This window comes from Tupaia chinensis, unplaced genomic scaffold (genome assembly GCF_000334495.1).
Source record: "Tupaia chinensis unplaced genomic scaffold, TupChi_1.0 Scaffold148607_1, whole genome shotgun sequence".
In the NCBI taxonomy this organism is placed as follows: Eukaryota; Metazoa; Chordata; class Mammalia; order Scandentia; family Tupaiidae; genus Tupaia; species Tupaia belangeri.
In genome coordinates this window covers 2220507-2232796 of record NW_006208456.1, presented here as the reverse complement: position 1 = coordinate 2232796, position 12290 = coordinate 2220507, and the positions used below count along the sequence as shown (strand labels likewise).

At 40.6% G+C, this 12290-nt stretch overlaps 1 protein-coding gene across 1 annotated transcript in view; it reads right to left on the bottom strand.

Moving 5' to 3' along the window:
* BBOF1 (basal body orientation factor 1) overlaps positions 1–12290 on the bottom strand; it is a 41418-nt gene that overhangs the window by 6528 nt on the left and 22600 nt on the right. Inside the window, exons 8-11 of the mRNA XM_006170538.3 lie at positions 10508–11001; positions 5928–6029; positions 2386–2460; positions 1827–1941 (exon numbers count right to left, since the gene is read on the bottom strand). Of these exons, the coding sequence (XP_006170600.1) occupies positions 1827–1941; positions 2386–2460; positions 5928–6029; positions 10508–11001 (786 nt within the window). The remainder of the gene's footprint in view (positions 1–1826; positions 1942–2385; positions 2461–5927; positions 6030–10507; positions 11002–12290) is intronic.

The following is a 12290-nucleotide window of genomic DNA, read 5'->3' as shown; positions in this document are numbered from 1 at the left end:
TTTTTTTTTTTTTTTTTTAATCATTTCTAGAAGGCGCATGTGCTCCCTGGAAATAGAGGGAAAGTGAGAAAGCACCTTCTAAAGGGATTGACCACACTGCAATCCATTCTCCTCTCAGGATTTTAGGCATGCATACACGCCTGTTTTAAGCCACTGACTCTGGGACTTGAAGCACACAGTTGGCCATGTGGGTTCCAGCTGCCTTACCCTCCACACCAACTGCTGGGCCCCATATGTCTAAATTTTAGTCATAACAGAAACTGATATGCTGAACAGAAAAGATCCTTTTGTTTGAGAGAGAGATTTTTGTTGTAGGGTGCGTGCACTCGCTAGAGAGACAAAGACAGAGAGACAGCAAGAAATCACCCCCTGGGGGGGGATGGCCATGCCATAAACCCTTCTCCATTCTCCTCTTAGGATCTTGGGCACTCACGTACATGCACCCAGCGTGAGGTTTAAGCCACCAGGTCCAGCACTCGAACCACGGTCAACTATGTGGGAGTCCAATAACGTGACCATTATGCCATCTGCTGGTCCCAAGATTTGCCTTCTTAAAGGTGAGACAATAGAAGATTATAATTTAAGAATAAAATGTCTCACATTTTATCTCTTACCACAGCTGGCAACTGGTAATGATAGTTAATCCAATTCAACAACTATAGGCTGGGTTGAATAAAAGATCATTATTTTCTGATTCCCAACTGGAATTAAATATAATCACGTAGACTCCTAATATTTTCCTTACGTTAACAAAAACCATTGTTTTAAAAATATTGACTGATCAAACTGTGTGCTGTGATTGGAATCAACTCATTTAGCCAGCTACTTGCTGCTCAGAAGACTCTCTTATTTCTTAAATGGGGAAAAAATCTGTACAGTTCTAGTTCATAATAGTAGCAGCTAGAAAATTCAGTATTTTATTTTGTTTGTTCTGATATGGCTTCATTTGAAATTTCTCATATTCTACACATTGTGAATTGATTGTAAGTAAGAAATTACAAATAAAATGCTTTTAATGAGAAAAACATGGCTTTATATATTTTTTTACTTTTTGTTTGCTATAGGGTATGTGCACTCACCAGAGAGAGAGAGAGTAAGAAATCACTCCCCAGGGGGATAGCCATGCTGCAGTCCCTTCTGCTCCATTCTCCTTTCAGGACCCCAGGCATGCTCATGCATACACCCAGTGTTTCCCAAGCCACTGGGTCCAGGACTTGAACAGTGCAGTTGGTTATGTGGGACCCAGCCACCTTAACCACCCCGCCACCGGCTGGCCCATGGCTTTCTTTTTTAATGGTGCCATATTCCTTATAATGCCTTCGTTTCCCTAAGTTGTAATGACTCAGATTTCCCACCTACATCCAAAGCCAGGAGATATAAGGTCACTATGCTTACTCTTACATTATATTTTAGCCAGGCTGCTGCTGTTTTTTTTTTTTTAAGAATTATTTATTTAATGACATTTTTTGTTGTTATTTTTTAATTTAACCAGAGAAAGAGAGAAAGGGAAAGTGAGAAAGCAAGCTGCCTGGTCCAGGACTTGAACCAGCACTTTAACTACCACATCACCTGCTGGCCTCCTAGGCTGCTTATTTCACATGGCAATCTATAGGTTTTCCACACTAAAAGGCATAAACAGACATTTACATTAATTATTACATGCCTTCAGTATGGTTATTGTTATAAAAATTGCCATGATCTCATAATAGTACTACTGTTACTCTTCCACTGATCCTGAAGGCTCCTAGTTAATAAAGGAAACTGACTTAGCAAGAAGCAGCACAGGGCAGGTTAACAGGTATGTGGGCTGATTAGAGAGTCCTTACCATGTCAGACTCTTGTGATCCTTTTGGAATATTGGGAAGCACCTTTTCTTCAGAAGGCTCTGATACTGGAATTTGCTGGGTGATGAAGACTTGATCTTGAGGCTTGCTTTCATCCCTGCAAAAATGACAAAACAACAGAGCTGACAACAGCTACACACACACAACTTCATTTAGAACAAGACTTGACACAGAACTCTCAATTCTAGCACATATAAAATGCCCACAAGAACCAATGTAATCATGCTCATGTTCATTACTTTTTTTTTTTTTTTTGAGAGATTTTCACTGTAGGGCGCGTGCGCTCGCCAGACAGACAGAGAGAAACATAGAGACAGAAAGCGAGAAATCACCCCCCAGGGGGGATGGTCACGCCGCAATCCCTTCTCCTCCATTCTCCTCTCGGGATCTTGGGCACGCACGCACACGCGCCCAGCGTGAGTTTTAAGCCACCGGGTCCGGGACATGAACCGCGGTTGACTACGTGGGAATCCAGCGACATAGCCATTACACTAACTGCTGGTTCCCCTCATGTTCATTACTTTTGCAAGAGAGAACTTACCCCAATTCCTGTGTTTCGCCACCATCAGAAACAATATATTCTGGGACTGGAGGCCTAGAATTCTGGCTGTATTTCCTGTGGTGAATAAAAGTCAAAAAAGTAAAGCAATGTCTCCTTAGAGCCTCATATTTCAAGTAGTTTTAAAGGGCTAAGTGATATGCTTTGGTTGCATGGGCTTACTTTCAAAATGAGCTTTTGCACACACAGATGTATAATATTAGGCTAGTTAATATATTAAGGTTGAGAGGCCAGCAGGTGGTGTGGTGGTTAAGGGTGCTGCAATTCGAGTCCTGGACCTGGTGTCTCGCTTTCTCACTTTACCTCTCTGTCACTCTGTCTCTCTCTGGTCAAATTAAAATAAATAAATAGGTTGATACATGTTCTCAAGAAATCAAAACATTCACAAAGATGAACATGACTGATACATAACAGCTATTAACCTCATGAGATTAAGCATCATGCTTTTTTTGCATTATATCCTCAATAAACGGCAGGCACTCAATGCATGTATGTTAAATGAATCAGTGGATGAATTAAATAAAAACTGGCCCAAGTTCAGTTTCTGAATAACAATGTAGAATCATTTATTTAACTTCCTCTTAAAGTTATGACATTTAACATACTGTAGACAAAATATGTAAAGAAAACTTATGTATGGTAGAAACTAAAATTACTTATTCAGTAAATAAGGAAATTAAGTAAATCTCTTGCTAACAAGTGGTATTTATGGAGCTCTGAATATGGTAAGAATGTAAAAGTATTATAGTGTGGGCACTTTTGAAGGTTTTTTTTTCTTCAGGTTTTTGCCATAGGGCACATGTGCTCACTAGAGAGACAAAGAGAGGGAAAATGAGAAATCACTCCCTGAGGGAAACGGTCATTCCTCAGTCCCTTCTCTCAGGAATTTGGGCACACATGCACACACGCCTGTCATGTTTTTCAAGACATCCAGTCTGGGACTAACTGCCGAGTCAGTTATGTGGGATCCAGTGCCTTAACCATCACACCACCTGCTGGCCCCATTGTTTACTTTAAGCTAAAAAACGTAAAACATTTACTCTTCTATTCTTTTTGTCCTTTGTCACCAAGTCCTGTTTCTCTTTCCTTTTTCTTAGTTTCTCCCCTTTTTATTGCCTAGACCTCTCACCTCACCACCGCATGCCCAGAATAGTGTGGCAGCCTCAGCTGTTTCCCCCCAGTTTTTGACCTTCCAACCCATTATTCTTGTGCTCGGTGAATATCTCCTGAGAACTCTGACCTTGACCTGTGAACTCTTCCAATAAGAGACTATAAGAGTATGTTTTAGTCCTGAAGAAAAGGAGGTTTACACACTACTCTCTAGCATTTAGTTCAGGCTCTTCTGCATGGACATTAAGGCTTGGAATTTATAGGTTAAACTGTATTTCCTTTTTCTTTTTAATATTTTAAAATTTATTGTTGGTATACCAGAGAGAGAGAAATGCAGGGAGAGAAGAAAAGTGAGAAATTTTCCCTCCCCAGGGTGGGGGAGATGGCTACGCTGCAATCCCTTTTCCTCCATTCTCCTTTTGGGATTTTGGGTACATACCCACACACTCTCAGCATGATTTTTAAGCTGCAAGATCTGGAACTCGAGCTGCACAGCCAGCCATGTGGGATCCAGCCTCCTTAACATATATACCACCTGCTGGCCCTGAACTTTATTTCTAATTGCACCTCAGCATCACACATTTTCTTAGACCAAGTAGTTTTTTCCTAAATGTTCCCTGAACACCCCATGCTCATTGCTATCCCTGTGCTTCTGCTTGTACTAGCCAACTTACCTGATGTGCCCTCTCTCCACCCACTATCCCACAGTCACACTGTTCAGACATGTCCTGCCTGACTACTCTAGCCATACTGTCTGAATGCTGGTTTTACTTTACCATACCATCTAATGTGTTAGAGTTGGTTTTGTTTGCGCAGCTAGATTATAAACTCTCTGAGTTCAAGGGCAGTATCTTCATCTTTTTGAAACCCTGAGAGTTCCTACCATAGTGGTAAGCATGTAGCAAACAAACAATGCTTAATTTATTTTAGCTACTTTATTGTTTAGTATCAGGATATGGCCATTGATAACACAAGGAGAAAGTAAATCGGTAAAGAAATTATTTGGAGTACCTGTGGATTTGTTTTCCTCTCTATAGTTCTCTTTCTTGTATTAGAGAGTCCTTTGACTAAAAACCAATTTAAACAAAATTACCTTTGCAAATTAATAAAATCTTAAGAGTTTTTAAAATAACTATTTTCTTTATTTAACTTTATTTGTTATTATTATTTTTTATTTGACCAGTGAGAGAGAGAGAGCAAGAGAAAGTGAAAAAGCAAGTGGCCAAGTCCGGGACTCAAACCGCAGTTGGCATGGGGGAGTCCAACCACCATGCCACTTGCCAGCTCTAAAATCTTAACAGTTGTTAAGCTTTACTTTAGTTTCCATGCATTCAACTGTGCAGTGTTGTAACTTCTTAGTAAGTTAAACATCTATTAAGCTTTCGCCCTTCCTTTTAATTCTAATTTATCTTTCATTTTCAATGGTTGTTCATTCATCTCCCATTCTTTATTTCTGGAAGTTGCAGTAGCTGAGCTGTGGATTCTTTTATATATTTTAGGCCTTTCCTATTCCTTTTTTTTTTTTGGAGAGGTTTTTGCTATAGGGCGTGTGCGCTCGCTAGAAAGAGACAGGGAGACAGAAAGCGAGAAATCATCCCCCAGGGGAATGGCCACGCCACAATCCCTTCTCCTACATTCTCCTCTTGGGATCTTGGGCACACATGTACACGTGCCTGGCATGAGTTTAAGCCGCCAGGTCGGGGACTCGAACCACAGTCAACTATGTGGGAGTCCAGTGACATAGCCATTACACTAACTGCTGGTCCCTCCCTTTTTATTAAGAGAGATTTTTTTATAGGGCACACATGCTTGCCAGAGAGACAGAGATGTAAGACAGAAAAGTGAGAAGTCACACCCTGGGGGATAGCCACACCACAATCCCTTCTCCTCCATTCTACTCTTGGGATTTTGGACACACACACACACACACACACACAGTGTGACTTTTAAGCCACCAGGTCTGGGACTTGAACCATATTCAACTACATGGGAGTCCAGCAATATAGACATTATGCCATCTGCTGACCCCGCCATTCCTTTAATTCTAAGTAAGAATAAGTTAATTCTTTTTCTTTCTTTTTTTTTTTTTTTTTCTAGAGGTTTTTGCCATAGGGTACATGCGCTCGCTGGAGAGAGACAGAGACATGAGAGGGAAAGTGAGAAATCACTCCCCAGGAAGGATGGCCATGCCACAGTCCCTTCTCCTCCATTCTCCTCTTGGGGTTTTGGGCACGCACGTACACACACCCAATGTGAGTCTGAAGCCACCAAGTCCAGTACTCAAACCGTGATCGGTCATGTGGGAGTCTGGCAATGTAACCACTACGCCGTCTGCTGGCCCCAAGTTCATTATTTCTATGTGATTTCTAAGTTTGATGATAACTTGGTATTTCACTGCAGAAATAAGGAGTTACCTTGGAGCATAGCCATTCATTTTTGCAAAGAGCAGTCTCAAGACTTTCTCCTTCTGCTCCCAGGTCAACTCTCCAATATCCACATTTCCTTTAATATTTGTCCTAAAGAATTTCAAAAGAAAAAAGTGAAAAGAAAAAGTATGATCAGAGTAAGCTTCTCTTTTTAAAATTATAAACTGTGTAAGTGTAAGAAAAATTCCATACCATAACTGACTATTGTATAACTACAAAGCAAACTAAGTCCATTACAAAGCCATAATGTTGAAAAGAATATCATCTTGCTAGCCAGTCCAAAATATTATGTAGCTATTAAGATAAAAATGACTAAAGCTGTAACAACATTGAAAAGTATTTATGTTCAAACAGGAAGTAAACAGAATAGAAAATTTGAATGTAACATTATGTATCAGATATACAAAAAGACAAAGAGAACAAGAAAAAAAGTTGTTATTCATAGGCTTTTTTTTTTTTAGCATTTTAAATTATTTATTTTTATTGCTAGAGGGTGCTTGTGCTTGCCAGAAAGAGGAAGAAAGAGGAAGCACCTCTCATTCTTTTTCTGCCATTTATCCATCCTGTCAGGACTTTGTGCACGCACACACACACATGCATATACACGTGTCCCTGTGTAGGCTATTTTGTGTACATGTATGTTTTCTTAGATTTTTGCCATAGTGTGCCTGTACTCACTGAAAAGACAGAGGGAGACAGAGAGGGAAATTGAGAAATCACCCCTGGGAGGGTGGCCTCTAAAATCCCTTCTTCAATTCCTACTCTTCCATTCTCCTCTCTAGATTTTGGACATGCACACAGGCACATGCACTTGGCATGATTTTCAAACTGCCAGGTCCAGGATTCAAACTGCAGTCGACCATGTGGGAATCCAGCACCTTCACCACACCACCTGCTGACCCCCCCTTACGTGGTTTTTAAGACACTAGGGCTTGGATTTGAATTGTGATGGACCATGGACCATGTGAGATCTGACTTCCTATAGCACTTAACCACTGAGCCACAGGACTGGCCCCAACTCCAGTTTCTGAATAACTACATGTAAAATCATTTTATTTAACCTGAAAGTTTTAACACTTAATATACTATAGATAAAAGATATAAAGAAAAGTGTCATATGTATGGTAGGAACTTAACTTACTGGACTTATTAAATAAAAAAAGAGAAAATGAAGCACATCTTTTGCTAACAGAAGTGGTATCATAGACTTCTGAATACAGTAAGAAGGTAAAGAAATTTTGTTGTGACATTTCTTTTTTTGGGGGAGAGGTTTTGGTGTGACATTTCTGATAAAGAATCTTTATCTTTCAGAGACTTTCAATGTCAGCCTACACATCTGACCTACACATCTGACCTTCCCAATAACCACATAATTCAAAAGAACCTACAAATAAGCCCTTCAAAAATGATGTATAGTGGGGACCAGCAGGTGGTGTTGTGGTTAAGGTGTTGGGCAGTCAAATGTAAAAAAAAAATAAATGAATGAAAAAATAAAATAAAATAAAATATAATGATGTAGAGCAAAAATCCCATCTGGAAGCACTTTTCTTTTTTAAAGAATTATTTATTTAATTTCACTTATCATTATTATTTTTTAAATTTGCTACAGGTCATGTGCTCTCACCAGACAGAGAGACAGAGGAAAAGCGAGAAAGCAAGCTGCCAGGTATGAGACTCGATCCATGTGGGAGTCCAGCACCCTAAACACCACTCTACCTGCTGGCCCCTGGAAGCATTTTTTTTAAAGGATTATTTAATTTTATTCATTGTCATTATTTTATTTCATTTTATTTTTAAAAGTTGACCAAAGAGAGACAGAGAGAGAGAGTGGGAAAATGAGAAAGCAAGCTGCCAGGTCCGGGACTTGAACATGGTCAGCCATGTGGGAACCAGTCACCTTAACCACAGCATACCACCTGCCAGCCTCCCTAAAAGTACTCTTAATAAGATGGGAACTATATAGCAAAAGAAAGTCTTTTTAAGTTTCTTGGAGGTGCTTTATCTTTCTTACTCTGGTGAGTACATGTGCCCTCTGGCAAAAGAGCCCCAAGACTCAGCAATTAAAAAAAGAAAATTTGGGGGGGAATTCTTAATTAATACAATGATTGCAAGGCACTACTGGATGTCCTCCAATGTGTGCATGGAACAGTTCTGCACAAGTAATTTTTACACTAATTTTTTTTTTTTTTTTTTTTTTTACAGATTATATGGTTGGGACCAGCAGATGGTATAATGGTTACCTTGCTGGAACTCCCACATAGTCAACCGTGGTTCAAGTCCTGGACCCAGAGGCTTAAACTCTGGCCAGGTGCATCTGTGTTTATGCCCAAGATCCTGAGAGGAGAATGCAGAAGGGATTGTGGCAATGGTCATCTTCCCTGGGAGGTAATTTCTCATTTTCTGTCTGTCTCCCTGGCAAGCACACACACCTATAGCAAAAATCTCTCTCTCAAAAAAAAAAAAAAAAAAGATTATATGGTTAATTATATATTACCTATGAATTTCATCTCAGTATAGTAAAGGGAACAGCACAAAATATTTGTGAAATTATGCTTATCAAAAATATTTTGGGACTAGTGGGTGGTGTGATGCTTAAAGTGCTGGACTCCCACATTGCTGACCACAGTTCAAGCCCCGGACTGGATGGCTTGCTTTCTCACTTTCCCTCTCTGTTTCTCTCTGGTTAGCACACATGGCCTATAGCAAGTTGGAGAATAATAATAAAATTAAAGAAATAATAATAAAAATTAGAGAATAATAATAGATAAAAATAAATAATTCTTAAAAATATATTTCAAGGCCAGCTGGTGGCGTGGTGGTTAAGGTGGCTGGATCCCACATAGCCAAATATGTGATTCAAGTCCTGGATCCGGCAGCTTGAAAAACATGCTGTGCATGTGTGCCCAAAATCCCAACAGGAAAATGAAAACAGGATCACAGAGTGGCCATCCCACCTGGGGAGTGATTTCTCACTTTCCCTTTCTCTCTCTCTTTGTCCCTCTATGGTAAGCACATGTACCCTATGGCAAACTTAAATAAATAAGCAGAAATTTCAGGCTAGCTCCCTGGCCTACTGGTTAAGAGAGCTAAATTTCATATGGCCAACTATAGTTCAAATCCCAGCCCTCATGGCTTGAGAAACACACTGGGCACATGTGCATGTGTGCTCAAAATCATCACAGGATGGAGAAATGAAAGAATAGGGATTGCAGCATGACCACACCCCACTGGGTGACACTCACTCCCCCCCTACCCAAGTACATGCACCCTCTAGCAATTAAAAAAAAATGTTTGGGCTGGCGGGTGGTATGGTGGTTGGGGTGCTGGACTCCCACATGGCCAAATACAGTTTAAGTCCTGCACCTGGAGGCTTGCTTTCCTACTTTCCCTTTCTCTCTCTGGTCAAATTAAACAAATAATAATGATGGTAATAAATAGGATAATTCAAAGAAATGCTTATACTGAATCTAGCCAAGCCTTTGTAACCAATTTTCAATTTACAGGAAATAAAAAGAAACAAGCTAAAAGATGTAATCACGTCCTGTGGAACCAGTGTGTCATGAGCAATTGAGGGGAACCTGCTAAGAATATATATTAAGCCCCACACACTCTGCTAAGCTTAAGGAAGTTAGTACCTGTCCTCAAGTAACTTTCTGAGAAAATCTACTCAATACTTGGTTGTTATTAAAATGAACTTCTCCAAGTTCTTGTTTCTTCTTCTTTTTTTTGGAGAGATTTTCGCTATAGGGCGCGTGCACTTGCCAGACAGACAGAGAGAGACATAGAGACAGAAAGCGAGAATCACCCCCCAGGGGGAATGGTCATGCCACGATCCCTTCTCCTCCATTCTCCTCTCGGGATCCTGGAGATGCACGCACACGCGCCCGGCGTGAGTTTTAAGCCACGGGGTCCAGGACGCGAACCGTGGTCGACTACGCGGGAGTCCAGAGACATAGCCATTACGCTAACTGCTGGTTCCCTTTTTTTTTTTTTTTTAAAGAGAGATTTTTACTATAGAGTATGTGCACTTGCCAGAGAGACAGAAAGAGAGAAATCACCCCCTGGGAAGGGGGAATGGTCATGCTGCAATCCTCTCTCCTCTATTCTCCTCTTGGGATTTTGGGCACGCACACACACGTGCCCGGTATGAGTTTGGGACTGGGACTAGAACCACGATCAACTACATGCGAGTTCAGCAACAAAACCATTACGCCATTTGCTGGTCCTTCTCATTTCTTCAAAGGGCACAAAAATAGCAGCACAAAAGATAATACACAGGGGCCAGGAGATGGTATAGTAGCTACATTGCTGGACTCCCACATGGCCTACAGCGATTTGAGTCCTAGACCTGGTGGCTTAAAACTAACACCAGGTGTATGTACATGTGTTCCTAAGATCCCAGAAAGAGAATGGAGGAGAAGGGATTGCAGCTTGGCCATCCTCCCTGGGGGGTGATTTTTCACTTTCCCTCTCACTGTCTCTGTCTTTCTCCAGCAAGTGTACACACCCTAAGGTAAAAATCTCTTTAAAAGAAAAAAAAAGATAATACATTAGAGTATTATTAGTACCATTTCTCAGCCTCCATGAGGTCCTGATTCACGCTATTGGTGCTGTGTTCTCTGCCATCAAATGTTCTGATTTTGGGATATTCTGTTCTTCCTGCACATGCCGCTCTCATTTTTAAGTTGAAAGCAGTCTGTGCTATCTGCTTATAATGCTTCCTGCTAAATAGTATTTGTTGCTTCACTTGGTGTAGAGCATCTAAAAAGAACCCTTCCACTTCAGTTCTCTCATCCAGTATGTTCTTGGCCAGCTTCTTCACCCGGTTCATTTCCCTGTCCTTCATCTGAAGAAGTTGCTGCAGCTTGTCAATTTCTACCTGACCCGCCTGGTTCTCTGTCACTGCTTGTTGCTGCAGTTTTAAAACTTCAGTCTCAAACTCTTTGGTCATAATACTCAGAGCAGCCTCCAAGCTCAGCACCTTCTTCTGAAGACTCTGTATCTGTGATCTTTGCTGAGTAAGTTGCATAATCTTTTCCCTAACCAGCAGATCATTGACCTCCTAAAAACAGAAAGATGAGAGAGGTGAGAGATATTTTTTCTGTAATCATTCCAGACTTAAAAGTCCCTCATTAATTTTCATTACTTCATGAAGTTTTTGTCTAATGTCTGCGGTGATATTTTGATATTACATCCCAGGGTCCTAGTCTAGACTTGTGAAGGTAATCCATTAATTTTGCCATTTTAGAAACTTTCCTCTAAAAAAATTTTTTTTGAGAGGATTTTGCTATAGGGCGCATGTACTCACCAGAAAGACAGAGAGAGAGAGACAGAGAGACAGAGACAGAAAGCAAGAAATCACCCCCTGCGGGGGAGGGCCACGCTGCAATCCCTTCTCCTCCATTCTCCTCTCGGGATCTTGGGCACGCATGCACATGCGCCCAGCGTGTTTAAGCCACCGGGTCCAGGACTCAAACTGTGGTCAACTACATGGGAGTCTAGCGACATAGCATTACGCCAACTACTGGTCCCACTTTCCTCTAAAATTCTGAAAGGTTAAATATTTTGGATTACCAAGATCAATAAAACTGTACTGTAAAACTTTAACAACTGTGTAGGAGAAACTGTGCCAGTTTCCTAGTTGCCTATCCCAATACCTATTTCCCTTTTCCTCCTTAGTAATAAAACCCCAGGAAGGCAGTAAGCCCAGTTGTAAATACCCAGCCTCCCTGGCAATTCTATATACTCATGTCTGGTGAATGAGATGTAAGTGGAAATATGCATAGTACTTCCAGGAAGTCCTCTAAAGGGAATGGCACACTTTCTCCTCCTTGTCTCTCTTTCTTTGGGATGTTTAGAGTATTAGATCTTGGGCCATGAGGTGACTTTAAAGATGTAAGCCACATGTTGCAGGGCAGAGGTGAGGAAGCCAAATGTCTGACTATGTGGCACTACTGCTCCTGCTCTGGCCTGCTTACCTGCAGACCTCCTTTACATGAAAGAAGATGCCCTTATGTGGTGACGCCACAAACCTATTCCCAATTGATATAGGGATCAACTACAAGAAAAGCAAAATGAATATTCAAAGGTAGTAGAGAACAAGAGTGGTATTTTTATTTCTGGTAGATTATTTATAAATTCAAATGCAATGCCTCTTATAAACTATTCAGTAATTGATCTTTATAGTTAAGAAAAGTATGTCACCCAAACAGAAGAAAAATGTCCCTGTTGTTCTTAAGTATTATTTCTATACTCAATTATTGGTGTTTGCCAACACAATTCTTTGAAAGAAAGAAAGAAAGAAAGAAAGAAAGAAAGAAAGAAAGAAAGAAAGAAAGAGACAAAACAAGG